Source organism: Thunnus albacares, chromosome 20 (genome assembly GCF_914725855.1).
Source record: "Thunnus albacares chromosome 20, fThuAlb1.1, whole genome shotgun sequence".
NCBI lineage: Eukaryota > Metazoa > Chordata > Actinopteri > Scombriformes > Scombridae > Thunnus > Thunnus albacares.
Window position 1 is genome coordinate 15,959,908 of NC_058125.1, and position 16,850 is coordinate 15,976,757.

General features: G+C 43.7%; 1 protein-coding gene across 3 annotated transcripts in view; it reads left to right on the forward strand.

The window, feature by feature from the left end:
• Positions 1-16,850, forward strand: part of adkb (adenosine kinase b) — a 108,773-nt gene that overhangs the window by 41,728 nt on the left and 50,195 nt on the right. For all 3 annotated transcript variants that reach the window (XM_044337595.1, XM_044337593.1, XM_044337594.1), the window contains exons 5-6: positions 3,966-4,138; positions 6,588-6,696. In XM_044337595.1, the coding sequence (XP_044193530.1) occupies positions 3,966-4,138; positions 6,588-6,696 (282 nt within the window). The remainder of the gene's footprint in view (positions 1-3,965; positions 4,139-6,587; positions 6,697-16,850) is intronic.

A 16,850-nucleotide genomic window follows, 5' to 3' on the forward strand; every position in this document is an offset into this window, starting at 1 on the left:
CACTTGTCAACCCTCCCAGGGAAGAGAAAAAATTAAAGAAAAACAACAACAGCGACAACAACATATGCAACCCCAACACAAGCAGTGCCCTAGCACCCCAACACGGCTAACTGTGCATGAAATTGGACTGATTGGAGTTATTGACCAGAAGGCTCCAGCCCCTGAGAGGACAGGGAGGAGGGTGGGTAGGTGGTTGGGGGGGGTTTGTGTGTTACCTGATTGAGTGAAAAATCCTCAGCCGGTTGCTTTGATGCCTAGCACTTTACAGGAAAGAGTGATTTAATGGAAGCTGCCAGACCTCATCAATGTCAGCGCTCATGTTGAGGGCCCTCTGCTCCGCCGTGCTTTATATAAAAGTGCTCACCATGACAGGTCGTGATGGACAGATGTTTGCTAGTTGTTTTAACTGCACAGTAAAAGAAACACGGATATCAGCCCTTCACCTCTGGCTCTAAAAGACAGGCTGTGGAGCAAGAAGAGGCAGTTTCAGGCCACCCCAGTGTGCAGCACCCTCACCCTCTGCTATTTTAGGCCTCTATAAATAGCCCCTATTGAATTTTTGCCGGGGTTGATAAGACTAAATTAATGTGACCATCATTAGGCACGGACACGTTCTTCTCAAGAGGACCCCGCTGGTGAGGTGAAGCGAGGAGAATGGAGACTTCTCTTCTGTCTTTGTTTTTAAGGATGAAATGAGCAGTGTAAGAGGGTGGAAACTGGAGTGACGGCCAACCAGCTTCCCAGTGATGTGCAGAAGGCGCTGCTTTGTTGTCGAGCTGCAGGATAACGCACAGCGTCATCTATCAACTCCACAGCAAAAGCCCACTCTACAGCGTCTTCAGTAGATCTGAATTGCATTGGAATTGCATCATTAATAGAGCAGAAATGATTCCCAGCAACTCCGAGAGAATACATTGACCCCTGAGGGAGACTAGAAACAAGACAATGTTTTTACAGGAGGAATATCTAACTAGAGGTCCCATTACCACTTCATCAATATACAGCAGCAAGTGAGAGAGAAGATGGAAGGAGTGAGGGGAGCAAAAAAAAGAAAGAAGAGGGAATGTAATAGCTTATAGTGCTAATGGCAGTCTGAGCGCTCAAGTCCCAAACATTCAGCCGCCTCATCTCATCTGGGCTGTGTAATTGCCCTCCTGGAAGCTGCCACGCGAAGCTGCTGCCTCCGTAGTGAAGAGTGGCAGCTGCTGGATGTTGAGGAGCAGGCCTAGGTCAGCTCCCCAAGTGGGGCTCCTTGCAACCATGAGATGTCATAATTAATAGCTATCTGGGGGCCCCGGGGGCCAGTGTTGGGTGGGTGGGGATGTGAGATTATTTGGGTAAATGGATTCCAAACAGAAAGAGACGGCAGGCTTATTCTCCACTTAACATAATGTATACTTATCATCACTTTGCCTTTAGCTAGTATGCCTGTGCAGCATCTTACCCCCTGCTTTTCAGGGATATTTTTCTCACTTGTTTGTATTAGGCTTCCCTTCCGTATCTAAAACGTACCTAGAGATATGTCGCTGTGGTGTATCATGGGAACTTATTAATCTTTGGGGACCGGCGTTCTCACTAGTTAAGTAAATATACATGAGCTGCTGTGCAAGATACAAGCTCCCAGCACCTTCAGAAAAATCTGTTACTTCAGCTTCCCTCTTTTTTCCCATCCTCCTCCTCCTCCTCCTCCTCCTCCTCCTCTCTCTCTCTCTCTAACATGCCGCCTGGGGGCAAATCTCACTCTCTCTCATCTGCTGCTTAATTTCACTGGAGCGGCCCTCAGTAATGAAGCGCCTTGATGTACATTTGCCAATTTCTGCCTCTGCCACTGCGGTATAATTGGGATGTGACTAAGCATGAATACCCAGCGCAGGGTTGGTTGACCTCTCGGCGACCCCGCGAATAGTGCTTTTGTCATAATGGAGGTATTATCTCACATAATCTGGGAATGGAGAGGGATTGTCTGCAGGGTGCCAGGGATGGAAATGAATTGATATAACTCCCCGCTCCTGTACACCACAGAGGAAGAAAAAAAATTCCCTGCAAGATACATTTTCTTACATGCTCATAATGAAGACATTTTCTTCTTATCTATTGCTACTTTATGTTTATTGGAGTAGGAGAGCAGCTTCTGGCAAAAGCAAGGGTGGTTTTTTTAGGAAGGGAGGGAGTTATGATTTCTGTGGCACCAGAGAGGATTTCTATGTATGTGTGTATGTGTGTGTGTATATGTGTGTGTATGTCAGCCTTTTCCCTGCGTGGGTGCACTGTGTGCTCATGCACATGTTAGTGTATGTGTGTCTGTTAATGACCCTGTAAAATGACAAGCTGAGCTGGCAGTGAGAGTACAGCCGACGGTCAGAGAGAGAGAGAGAGGGAGAGGAGGTGGAAGAGGCAGGAGAGTTGAGTTGGGGGAGGGGGGGGGGGGTGCGGGGATATGGTTGTGAGGTCGGTGGTTGCACTGTGATTCACCATGCTGTCATCAGAGGGACGGGGGCCCCTGAGTGGCCCTCTCTATTCCCACCTGAGAGGCCTGCAAATGGAGGGGCCGCGCTGTCATTATTTACAGCCTGCAGCTCCTAACCTTGGATTCGGAGCTCATCACGGCGAAGGGAAAATCAGATTGGACTTGACGTGTACCCGAGCCAGTGACCTTGATAAGTGTGAGGTGCCTGCAGCAAGAGGTTAGGGAAGAAGAGCTGGCTTCTGTCGGCTTTCGCTGTGGATTTGCGCGTGCGTGTTTGTGTGTTTGTGTATTTCAGCCAGGTGGGGAGGGGCGGAGGTGGGCACGGCTGAATGACTGAACCGTGACTCAAGATGACACGCAGTAGGCCCGCTCGCAGTCCCAGATGCAGCAGTCATATGTGGCATTATTACTGTTCATTTTGCTGGCGCTAGTGCTGAAACAATCAACAAAAGATTAATTAGTTGACTAATTGATTAGTCTGAATAAAATTTTGATAGGATTCAATGTTGTGTCAACAATAATTTTGATAACCGTTTACTAGTTAGTAATTTATCAAGCAAAATGTATAGGGATCAATGGATAATGGAGTATTAGCTGCAGCCCAAGTTTTACCAGGCAAAAGCCACAAACTCTCCCTGATCAGCTGTGTTTGTAAATTGGCAGCCTTGGTCTGAAAACACACCTGAGCCTTGCTAGAAGTAATGAATTTTTTCCCGGGTAATTTTATTTTTCTATTTGATTATTTATTTTTTCCAACTGAACTAGTTACCTGGAGACCAGAGAGAGGGGGGGGGGGGGAGCGCAGAATAACGGGAGAGCATCTCAGGATGGGTGATGAAAATGCATTTTTCTTCCCCTACCGAGATGCTATTTGGTCGTGTGAAATGATTAATTTCACACATATACAGGTCATCCCCGAAAGCAGCAACATCTCATTCACAAGGGGCCCCCGTCAGCAACAAAACAGGAGGCTGCAATAAAATGAGCAAACAGCAGCACGTACTGTACGTCAATAAATCTTTGGAGGTTAAACCTGAGCGCTGTAGAATTTGAGCAGCCCCCCTCTCTCATCAGGTAAAAGTCACTGAGTACATCAGAACTGTCGAGACCAAAAAATGGTCGACGAGCAGTTTGGGGCGTGTCCTGTGGTAGCAGGTACACACTCTCTCACACACACACATCCACACACACAGAGTCTATGTTTGCATAAGTAGGATGGAGCCTTGAATTATGGGGTTTGAGTAAATAAGGAGATGAGACTGTTTTTAGCACACAGGGAGGAAGGAGTGCTTGGATTAGAATAGTGCCTCTGTGCGGAGTGGAATTGGTCTTGGGTTGTTTACGACAGCTCGCAGCCCTCATATATCACAAGCAGTATGTTTGCTGTGAAGCTACAGTTTGTATGCCATCTGCCTTAGCTGAACTTGACCCTTCAAACAGACTTATATTTTGTAAACTGAGCTCACTGTAATTGCTGTTTGTATTCTCTCTTTCTTAGTGGATGATCCAGAAACCCCACAAGGTGGCTACCTTCTTCGGGTGCATCGGTGCCGACCACTTCGGGGAAATCCTGAAGAAGAAGGCAGACGAAGCCAATGTCGATGCCCATTACTATGAACAAAACGAGGAGCCGACTGGAACCTGTGCAGCTTGTATCACCGGGGACAATAGGTTAGGCACCTTTCAGTCACCCTTGACCAAGAAATGACCCTCTAGCTCAGATTCGAAAGAGTCATTTTAGTTCATTTTTACATCCTCAGGCAGTCAGTTGACTCCTCGGGGCTGGAAGTCATAACAGGGAATCATTGCTCGGCTCACACATCAAAAGGAAAAAGAACAGCTTGAGTATGTTTTTCCAGGCCCCCACTCAGTCTCTGCCGCCTCAGTGGGTTGTCATCCATCTATAGGCTGACAGTAGCAATGTGTTAGAGATGGCTGGGCTATCCCAGCTCTCACCTGTCAGCCTCCTCGGCTGTAAAAGAGGCTTTAGCGTCTCTGGCGACTCTCACGCCAGCATCATCATCAGCTCGTCTGAGACAGCAGAGGTCAAACCCCGCGCACACACACATACGCGTGCACACACACACACACAAATATCACTAACAGTGAGGGCTCCAGTTCATGATAGACCAGGTGTGGATCAATAACCTCCTTCTCTAAACACTCCCCTCCTCTGCAACCCTTCATCTGCTGCTACTGGAGTTGTCAGTCAGTCAGCGGCTGGACCTCGATCGCCCTGGGAGCCGGCCCTGCTGAATGGTCTTAGTGGGCTTGTTTGATGTGGGTACTGACACCTGAAAAGGTCAGATGCCGTGCTCAGGGAGACGAGCTCTGTAATATTTCTTACAGGTGTTTAACAGACAGCTCAGGAGGCCAGAGGAAAGGTCGCCTGCAGGGCCAGATTGGAAGGGTGATGGCTTTGAAGGACAGGGAACCAGTGTGTCACAGCCCCCAGGCTTTGATTAGTGCAGGTCTTCAAAAAAAAAAAAATCTACCTCCCCTACTCAAATTGACAATTTGAGTTCTCTGTCTCTGAAGATACTGTATGTTGAATAATCACATTTTAGGCATTAGGAAATAAGTTTATTCAGTTCTTACACTTGTAATCAAAGGTTCAATCAGTCAGTCCCTCCAGGATTTTTTGTGATAATTGCAGCCCAAAATGACTCACTTTGCATCAGCTTTTCTAAAATAAAATTATACTACAATTTGTGAACAATTTAATGTTATTTTGCAATAAATTGTGCTAATATTTAATTTGTAATTGTTTAAAGGACTTACTGATAATCATGATGTGTAATAAGTTCCAGTGAGAGTAAAAAAAGAGTCTGTAAGGTAACCTTAGCACTTATTACCATACCATTTTGTTCCAAGTTCCATAAAACAAATGGTTACTTTTATGCGTTAGACTGGAAAAAAGTTCAGTTTTGGTTAAAAAAAAAAAAAGAAAAAAAAGAAAAAAAAAGTGAAATGGAAAAACTTGGTTGGAGGATACACAGTGGACAAGAGCTGGCCGTGAAGACAAGTTTTAGAGAAAAGAGAAAGAGAAAAGTCCTTTTCACCACAGTTACAAGGAGGTTTGCTTATGGAGATTTTTGTTGATTGTTTTATTCAACTTTGTATCATTAAAGGTATACTATGCAGGATTTTCCTAAAAAAAACAAATATAAAAACAGTTCTTCCAGTTTGACCAATATTTGTATAAGAAATAGCAAGATCTCAGATATATATTGCTACTTTTAGTTCTCCAGTTGCATATTTTAGTATTACAGTTTTAGTTCTTAAATGCATTATATCATCAGATCTAGCTGTTATTTGAGAGTACATGTACTATGCAGTTCTCATGTCTATTGGATTGCCTCAGTAAAGATACTCAACCATGACACTGTCATAGCTTTTCTAACCTTTGAGTCCATTACTGCAGCTCAGGTCATGTGCAGTCCCAATCCTGCTGTCATACCGTAGCCTCCGTCATCACGCCCCGATCAACATAGCACACTGTTACTCTTCTCTTTGACACTAACCATGCTTTGCAGCTTTTTCTAGCAGTGTGAGAAGATACCTCTTCCTGTTGCTGCACCCTCCTGTCATATGGTCGCCTAACAGTTTTCCCCTAAGTAGCGATGATGGTTGCATTCATTTTGATGGTCGCTCATAAAGAGACAGCATGCGAGGACTGGCTAATGAGCTGTGTTAAGATAATGCCACCTGCTACACTTTCCAGCTCCCACCACTCACTACTCAACTCAAGTGTTCATTTAGTAATGCATTTCTGTTGTTTTCACACCTTTGTTAACAATCAACCACTTTTTCAGGTGATATGATAATATGAATAATATGGAGGTGGCTCATTGTTGGTCTTGAAAATCCCCCTGTTTATTTTAATCTCTCCTCTCTTGGTGTTTTAGATAACCCATTTTAGAAAAAGAAAGAAAGATAAAGACATCCAGACGACTTTACTTCACCTTGTTTCAGACATTCTAAGAAACCATTATCATCCCTTTTATATCTTGAAAGAACAAAGGAAAGTCTGGGGCCTGAGTGTTTTAGGGATGTTTTTGAGACAAAATTAAGATGGATGATAAGCGAGGTGGAAGATTTATGGGGTCTGTCTCGGCAGGTCCCTTGTTGCTAACCTGGCGGCGGCAAACTGCTACAAAAAGGAAAAACACCTGGACTTGGACAGCAACTGGGAGCTGGTGAAGAAAGCCAAGGTCTATTATATTGCGGTAAGTGAGACCCTGTACATTCAAAATGACTACTCCCCAACTCTATTGCCAGAAGAGGACAAAATGTTAAGAGGCTTTATTCAGGAAATGCCTCAGCGCGCCTTCTGCATTGTCAATATATCCATTCATCCTTTGTCAAGTGAAATGAGCTATGTTATCTATTGAGACAATACAGCTCCATTCTCCCCATTTTCCCCTCGTCTTTGTGCACGAAGCTGCAGTACAGTGTGAAATTGTTCTACATGTAATGCATTCATTCATTTCTTTTAATGTGAAGACAAGCCAACAGGTGCTGTGAAAGTGTGAAAATTGATTATGCAAGTTCATTCGGCTTTACCCCCTCCTACACAATATTCCCTTTACAGACAAAACACACACACACACACACACACGCACAGATTGAGGAGGACAGATGTGCGCTACGACATTCACACACACTCAAGCTGTACCACTGAGGTAATGTCTTCACTTACAGCTTCTAGAGTAGGATGGCCTGCCATGCTCATGTTTCACTGTTTGGGATTACATTTAATTCCAGCAGATCAACATTTTCTCTGATCTCAAGTCAATATGATAGCCTTGAAACTGCACTGCATTCCACATCTTTAAGCAGGTCATTATCGGTATAAATCAGCATTACAGCCAAGCAATCAACATACTCCTTGGCATATTGTCCCAAGTGAAATACACAATGCTTCCCCTGTTGCCCACAAGCCCTCAAACCATGAGAGTACTGTAGTGCAATAATGATGGAGGTTTTATAATTAGCCGCCCAGTCGCAGAAACAAACACCAAAAAAAAAAAAAAAAAAAAAAAAGCTGTCAGTGCTCGTGCCAGAAAGCAGATCAGTCAGTCCATCCTCCAGAGTTTGTGTGGTCTCATTTTTAGCCTCTGCTCCACATTAGCAAACACGGCACATCCTCTGCAAATTGGCAGTTGGGTTTTGCCCACATCCGACAGTCTTGTGCGCAGGGAAAAGCTTCCGTGGGATTTGAGGGGGGATAGAAGGACCACAAATGGGTGTTTGTCAGTGCTTGGAATCTCAAACGGGGTGTTCAGCGTCCCTCCTGGGCCTCTTTGTCAAAACAGGGGGATCATTCGCTTTATTAGAGTCCCATTCGCACTTCTAAAGTACTTAGCCAGATACACTGCCACAGCTATTCCCACTTAATACTGTGTGGCGTGTCTAGACCGGTGTTCACTAAGGCCTCCTCTCTCCATTAACCTTGTCGAGAGCACTCAGATGTATTTACCCAATTTACAGCCAGGTTGTACATTTTCTCCCTCTCTCTCTCACACACACTATACTAACCTCTGCTGTGTATTAATGTGCTTTGTTGATTTTCATTAAAACGGCTGCTGGGTGGTACACGCGGTCTTGTACACTCTAATCTGTAAATTTAATTACCGGAAAGCGCGCATGTGTGTATGTTAGCATGTTATTTGCTTGCACGTGCGTCGGTGTTTGTCGGAGCATGTGTGTTAAAGAGGTGATTGATGATTCCTGGCAGAGTCTCTCAAGGTGCCTGCTACTATGTGGTGTGATTGGATGAAAACAGAATTATTAGAGGGCTCTTGCAGCCAGTCTGGCTCTTCCAGCAGCAGCGGCAGCAGTAGCAGCAGGGCTGGTGGCAGACGCAGAGCAGGGAGGCAGCACTGCCATTTCTCACAAAGAGAGAGAATGTTGAACTCCTGCCAAATGTTTGGTGGCAGGCTGTTGCTAGGAAATCTGGGTCCTTAGGCAAATCATTGCACAAAGACCAATAACAAAGGCGTGAGGGGGAAGAAGGAATGGCTAAACGCATTTCAGGCAGAGGATATCTATTTTTTGTTGTTGAATGCCATTGCTGCTGCAGTGATGTTTACAGTTATTTCTTTCCCCGACGATTGTAAACATCAGAAATGGAGGGTGATGTATTGTGTGAAGGGGAGATGAGTGACTCTAATTGGTGGGGGTGATGTGTGCTCGCTGGCCCAGTTAGCCCCCCCCCACCCCCCCCACCCCCCCCCCACCCCCCACCCCTCCCTTCACTCCCACTTTCCTTCCATCCCCATCCCCCTTGGCCCTCTGTGGACACCACCCTCCTCCTCTTCGTCTCCTTTTGCTGTCTCCTTTGCCCCCCCCCCCCCACCCACTCACCCCCCTCTTTCTTCGGTCTCTCAGACACACATACACTTGCTGCTAAACACACACAGTGTGCACGCACACATTCTGCAGCATACCACTGGCTTGTTTTTCTTACCACTGAGCGCTTTGCCCTGTAATTTGATCTCCACTGCTTGATGTATCCTCCATGATGCCACTTTGAATTAACCTATGGCTCCACAGCTCTCCTTAGTCCCACCTAATAAAATGGCCTCTCCTAACTTATGCCATTTACATGCAGGAAAAAAAAAGATGCTCTTGGCTCTTGGTTCATCTCCTGGTCATGCACAGAGCAAGTAGAAGAAATGAAGAAGTGGGGAGACGAACAAGACAATTGACTGTGAAAAGGCCTGTTAATGACTGGGCACAGATGGTCAGAAATAACCCAAGGATAGACGGAGGAGACACTCATCTCTGCCAACTGGCCTGATACACAAAACTCACCCAATGAGACACAAGCTGCAGTGCTGTTAGGTCGCAAACCTGATCACAGCTGTGGAAGCTGTTCCTTTATGCCCTAAGCTAACGGCGCAATCACCGTTAGCCTCTGAGAGGTTAGCCACACCCGGAAAAAACAGCTAGCCCACCTTTTTTTTTTCAAACAGCGCAGCAAGTTGAAGTAGCAATGCCTCACACTGTTAACACTGGCACACTGCATATAGCATTAATTGGCAGTTGTATTCTTGCCCTCACTGCAGGGGAAAGCTGAGTTCAGCTTCAGTCACTGTAGCATAATATGCAAGAAAAAGAGGCAAAGGGGAGGGCAAAAGCAGGAAAAAAAAAAAAAGCGCAATACTGGCACCACAAGCAGCACGTCAGCCTGCTTACACCCCAGAGTGGCACACATACACACACATTGTTACTCCGCCCCACCAGCCCCTGCAATTTGCAGCCAAAAAAGCAAAGGGAGAGGTTTTCCACATACACAACTAACTGACACCTCATCAGCCAGCCAAAGGGCTGATTAGCACAGAGGTGACTGCGGCTGTGTCTCTGTCCAACTCAGAGGACCACACTGTCCTCACGCTGACCTTGAGCTTCTCTCCCTCTCTTCCTCTCTCCTTCTTTCCTACCCTCCTCTCTTCCTCTGCTTTTCCTCTCACCACTGCTTTTTATCTCCAAAATTCCTCCCTTCCTCTGTCACCATCTCCTCCCTCCTTCCCTCTCCTTCTCTGTCTTTTCTCTCTTTCCTCTCCACTCTGTACTGCACCACTCTGCACTGCCCCTGTCCTTCCACATAGCTAGGGAGGGATCACGAGGCAAAATGCAGGCAGTGGAGAGAAAGAGGAAGGGAGGGAAGAGAAGTGGAGGGGGGAGAAAAAAACTGGCAGGCTCCCCCTTTGTCTGCAGGCGATCAGTTACAGTCTTGGTTGCCGATGAAATTTAATCCCCACCGCATTTACATGCCAAGTTTGACTTCTGGCAAGCCTTATTAAATAGATTTGTAAATCATTTCATCTTGATTAGAATCTGTTCTCAAGGGATCAACATTTTTTCGCCTTGCTTGTGTTTTGTTATGCGCACAATCTGTGCCCACTGGTGTTAAAATTTGAAAGTCAACCCTTGGTGGTGTTATTTTTCTGTGTGAGTGAGTGTGAGCAGTAGGTTTAGGGGACAAAGAGCGATGGGTGCCAAGTCCTGTCCGTCACCGGCCAAGCCACTGTGTCAGCATGTCTCCCATCTCTGGAGGTCATGTCGGCGGGCGAGCAACTGCTATGATGTGTCTTCTCTTTATTAGGCTGACACCACAGTGTCTTTAGCATGGAACAATGTCATTTCAAATTGCGCCTAATCAGATGGCATTTTGTAATTGCCAGCAAGCATCTTATGAATATGAATTCATAATTGTTCAATTACAAGCCGACTGCATCATATTTATTGGCCTTTTATTTTTTTTCTCCCGCTGGCCTGGGCCAATTATAGGATTTCAATCTTGAGGCAATCAAGTGATAAGGGTGAGGCGTTTAGTGTTTGCTGTCACTATATAATTCTCTCGAATGTTAAACATGCATCTGGGAGGGCTGTATTTGTCAGAAGGCTGTGCATGGAGGTGCACCTGCCTAATTGAGTGGTAATGAGCTGTCAGGAGTGCAGGCTTGGTGATTGGCTCTCGGCGGGGCGTCCCGTGCCAGTGGGATGTATGGGCTGGCCTGGCCCTGCTGGAGGATCAGCCAGCTCCGCAGCCCTGCAGGCCTGAGTGGGCGGAGCGTGGTAAATTAGGGTGGAGAGGCCAAACAACGCTGGCTGCTGAGACATTCTGTGGCTTTCACTCTTCTGCAGGATTTATTTAGGTTGTTTACAATTATCCTTACTCCTGATTTGGTTTTACTACGTGATGTCAGTTGTGAAATAAGTTTTCAGATCCTTCATTTAACTCAAGTAACAGTAGCAATACTGCACTGTAAACATGTTCCATAAAAGTAAAAGTCTAATTTTTACTTAAAGCCACTATGTATAGAATCAATTGTGTGATTGTTGCATCTAATCCTCAAGGGAATAAGTTTATGTTTATAGAAAAATGTGTCTGGAAACATTCCCTATTTACTACATAGTGCTCTATATTTACTGTCCACTATTTCAGTGTTTGAATTCTGAATGAAAATAGTAGTGTACATGACATGAACATTATGTTCTGCTAGCAATCCCTCAATGCAGTGAGTCACATTTTGTAGATGCGAAAATTAACAGTTGTTGATTATATTATTATATATGCATTATATTATCACTGATGCATTTTAATGTTGTAGCTGGCTGAGATGTAGCTGCGTATTTAGCATTTGGAAGCAGTATACAAACATACATATGATGTAGAGATACAAAGAGTGTAAGTGTTTGTTAATGTGCGGTATTTGTCAAGAATAATGACTCTCCTATGAAGACAGTTCAATTCAATTTTATAATTTTTATTATTTATAATAATATATCATATGTTATATTATTACAACTGTGTTTTACTGTATTGTCAATCATAATCTGTTTATATACCAGCTTCCACAGGAGGAGTTATAGATGCCAACAAATATAAATATATATCTGCAAACAACCACTGTAGTGGGTTATAAACCATTTATTAACTGTTAATATACTGTTTATACAGCAAATGCTAAATAGGGAGTCTTAAAGTAAGATTTTGCCCTTTAATCTATGACAGTGCATCATATAAGACGATCATATGATTTGTCTGTAAAATTTCAAATGTAAAATCAATTAAGTGGATTAAAAATACAATATTTCCCATTGAAATGCAGTGGAGTATAAATACAAAGTTGCAGGAAATGGAAATACTGAAGTAAATTACAAGTACCTCCAAAAATGTACTTAAGTACAGTACTTGAGTAAATATACTACACTTTGTTACGTACCACCACTGTTGATTGTTCCATTTATTTGTTTGATTAACTGCAATATAAACACAGTAAGCTTTGTATAAGCAAATATGTCTCTAATTGTGGATGAGTAAGTTTACAGGATGTCAAAGTTCACCTCATTTTCTTATAATGGAGGAGCAGCATGGGTTAGTTCTCATTATACTGAATGCTGAATGGCATCTATTTTAGTTTAGATTTGTTTATTTGTGCAGTTTATTTATTTTTTTATTTGTTTGCTTTTTTTTTTTTTTTTTTTTTAAAGAAATGTGTGTGGAAATAGTTAAAAGTTGGCAGGGCTGTGCTGGTTTTATTTTGGGAGTCTTTATTCTCAGCCCCCTAATTTGAACAACAAGGAGAAAAAAATGCTTTAATCCACTGTATTTTGAGTAATTTTCTCTTTGGGGTGGGATGGGGGGGGGGGGGTGGGGAGGTGGAGGGGTGCACGTTTTTGGACTCTGGCAGGCCTCCAGGCTGTAGTCCATATTACTCTACCAGCATGCGGTGGCTTTCTCCTTGTACACCCACGTTACCTTGTAAAAACAGTTTTTCTCCTTCAGCTGGGAAAACACCATGTCCTTTCACCCCAGATTACTGTGTGCATCTGCTCCACCGGCAACAAGTCTGTTTTCCTTTGCCTCACTGTACAGGGGATGAAATAGTTCAGACTTAATGATATTTCTACTTTCTTTCACCTTGTCCCCTCGCTCCCTCTGCATCAAAGCACCCGGCGTTTGTGTGTGCCTTTTTATTCATGAGACCAAGTTGTAAAATAGAAAGTAGAATAATGTTTCAGTCCTACACTGGGATGTTGTGGCCATTTGTGCGAGTTCCACGGCTTAATTGAATAGACTGAGTAATTATTTGTCAAGTAATGCTGAGCAGAAAATAAATAGCCACTTTGCGGCAGTGAATTGTGCCTGATGGCCATGTGTTGATACTCTCACCAGGGAGAGTAAAAACCTGCTCTACTGGCTAAGTATCTGATTAAGATTCACATGATGGAACCGCAGACGCTTTAGGATAGTGTGTCTCCTGGGCGAAGATAGCGAGTAGAGTTAAGTGTCAGATGCTGTTATATTATCACGCTGGAGCATAAAGCTTCGACTGAATGAATATTGCTGGATTATTCTCTTCACCGCAAACCATCCGCAGCACTCGGGTCAGCTTGACAGTTTCTGAAACTGGCCAACAAAGAATCACCGCAGATGTGCGTCTCTGTGCGGCAGATGCTGGACACTGTTCTTGGAGAATTGTTTCCTTCTGCAAGGTTTCATTTTTCCCTTTTATGTCGCCGTAATTTGTTTATGGTCTGTAATAAGCCAGTGCATATCTTCCTTCTGCCAGTTTGGCCTGGATCCATTATAAACTGCCAGTAATTTTTTTTTTCCTTTCCCTTTTTAAAGGAGACTAATGACTTCTGAGGATAATATAATATTTTTGTAATGATTTGATAATTTATTCATTAGAGTTATAATCCCCAAGATTTTTATTATATCAACTCTCAATTTTGATACTATTTATGGCTGCCATTGGATGTATTTGCATAGTTGTTACCTCTCTATTTAGTTGTTTCCATTGTGGTCAAAAATTTGAGCCCCCAATCCCACCCCCGGCCCAAGAAAATCTCAACTTTCAAACACATCTTTAGTTCTTCCTCAGCAGATGGAGATTGCTCAGTTGTCAACACATGACCTGAGAATGTAAATTTAATTACTTGTAAACAAGTCGTTGTATATCAATTCAGATCGTCTACACACGCACAAAGGATTCACAGTAAACAATGCATGCGTCTTTTGGATGTGATGTGGGCGACAAAAGCCGGTGCATGCAGGCGTTTTGCAGCAATATTCGATCATAGGTTTAGTATTACCATGTTGACTGCCTTTATAAGTCTTCATTATTTCGTGACTCCTTAAATTGTCTCAGTCCACGGTTTACTGGGCTGCGGTGATACACTGAGTTTCTCAAGGCGTGTTTGCCGCCTTCACTGGTTGATATGTTGACATGTGGAATTTTGAACAAAACTGTGGGACATGTATTATTAAAACGCACAGGTGTCGTCAAACTGTTTGACAAAATAGGTGTATTTGCTATCTTGCCAAGAGTTAGATGAGAACATTGATACCGCTCTCATTGATTGTTGTTGATACATTTGTGTTTACATTGACTAATAGTTTCAGGTCAAGCTGTTTTTTGCCTGCTGTAGGTTTCAGTTAGCATGTTTATGGGTTAGCACATGCATAGGCATCTGAACAATGGAGCAAGTGGAGCAAATGCATCCCCAAATGATTATATTTAAGCAGCCAATATCAGTGATTATTTTACTATTTTCAGCAACTGACAAAAACAAGTAAGAAAATGAATCATACATTTTTGAACCACTCCTTGAGTTGGTTAAGTCGAACCTGTCGTTGCTCGTTTGACACAGCATGCTTTGGCTGTCAGTCACAGTCTGTCAACCTACACAGGAGTCTGACCATTTACAAAGGTGAGAAACATGCCATTTAGCTTAACTGCGATCATTGAATGAAAATAGAACATAGGAAAAGACAGGCTAGTGTATGATGAATGAACCTGCTTGGCCCACAGTCTCCAGCCAAACTTTATATTAGCTAACTGATTTGCGAGTCAGTGTTAGCTAAATTATCTGCTTTTGAAGTTATGATTATTCATTCCTGCATAACATTACAACTATACAAGCTAGTGATGCTACTGAGAACAGCTACTACTAGAACCTGTGTGTACAGTAAACAGGTGGGATTGGAATTAGATAGTTGTTGTGAGGCCATTTAATTTATCCAAATTGTTTGTACTTTGTTGCAATTGTTACACTTTGAAGATGGCCTTGTGAGTATTGAGAATAGCGACCCTCAGGTTTAACATTGCTTAATCATGTTTAATTATCCAAATCATATTGTGATGTGTTGTCAGGCTATTTCATTTCTATAAATTGTTTGTCCTTGTTTGACCTTGAAGATGGCCTAGTAGCCTGCAGCCTACTACCATTTTAGGCTACATAATGTTTTTTATAAATATAATTTCAGATATGAAATGGCCATTCTTATGATAATCATTTCCTGTAATGATCCACCCAATTATATACTCTTCTGTTCTTGACACTTTCTTGGTTTATAGCACCCTCAATCTAACTAATCTAGACAAGTGCAGGTGGCTGTTTCATGACTTAATCCAAGAGGTGAGGTGGTGTAAAAATGTAGGAAATGTGTTTTAAATTTAAATTTGTTTTCCCACCAATTATGCTTTTGCTCCCCCATTTTAAAACATAACCAGGCTCCCATGAGCACATGCAGGGGAAAGTGTTTATTTTTCATACATGGTCCCAGTCAGACATAGGCTAGTATTCTGACCTTATCTATTGTTTCTCAAGTGTATATTGTAAGCAGCTTTGGAGGCTTTATAGAGACTTAGCCGGCAGGGCTGCCGTTGCTCTGGTGGAACATTTGGACCTCTGGCAAGTGTCAGATTTTCAGCAGCACATTAAATCTCTTAACCCAGTTCTTTTTTTTTCTCCCCTCCCCTTCCTCTCTCTGTCTCTCTCTCTTCCTCTTTCCCTCTCTTCCTGCCATGCTAACAAGCTGGCTGTGATTTATTTTTCATGTGTGGCGTTGTTAGCCTCTGCCACTTTTATTTTTTCCCCGGCATCTAAACTCTTGTGCCAGTGGTTTAGCCTGGTGCCCAGGCCCTGAGGGGGCAGGGTGGAAATGCAGCCAGAGCAGCTGCACATCCACCCCGGCCGGGCAAGGTCCTCCAGTCGCACTGTGATGGGGAGGCCAGAGCCACTTTGATTAGCATGTCTGTCGTTATTGGCCAGCTTGAATGTCACGCACCGTGAGCCCAGTCGTCTAATGCTTCAGCTGGCCAATGGGGCCACTCCCTGCAATTACTGATAGGGCTGCTTGTTCCAGTGCGGAGGAGAGGCCAGGGAGAGTGCCAAAGTGCCAAATGATTGTCCTCGGTAAATAAAAAGCAGACATCTCCCTTTTTGATGTTCTATATGTGCGTGCCTTATTTTCAGATGCTGTGGCGCAATCACATTTGAAAGCAGTTTGCACTCCCTACATAACAAGGGGGGACCAATCAAAACAATAACTGTGGTTCATTTTGACAAAGCCCTTGGCTCACAATTGTCAGAAGATGTAAGCTGACTCATCCACACAAGAAGGGCATGTATCCCTGGGAGCGAGGGGCGAAAAGCTATGATGAATCTTCCCCTCTGTGCTCTCCTCTCTCCACTGAGCCTGCATGGATTAATTACATGACTAGTAGGTAGTTTAGTCCCATTATTTATTTTTTCTAATGAATAATTTTACTCTCCCTCTCCGCCCAGATTTTATTCTGCTCAGGACTTTTCGGCTTCACCCCGTGGAAATAAGAATGCATTGATTATTTTCCATCTAGCAAATATCCCACCAACTGAGGAATAACATGCCTTCCCCCTAATTGGTTTGTTTATCTTGAGCAACAGACTCTGGGTTTGTTTGGACTCTGGCTGGCATCCACACACTGCACCGCTCCTCAGCATGATTACTCACCTTGGGAGGAGGCTGCTGGAGCAAGGTTGATGTTCCCCGCATAGACATCAGGCTGTCATTCTCCCCGCTTATGTGACATCATTTGCC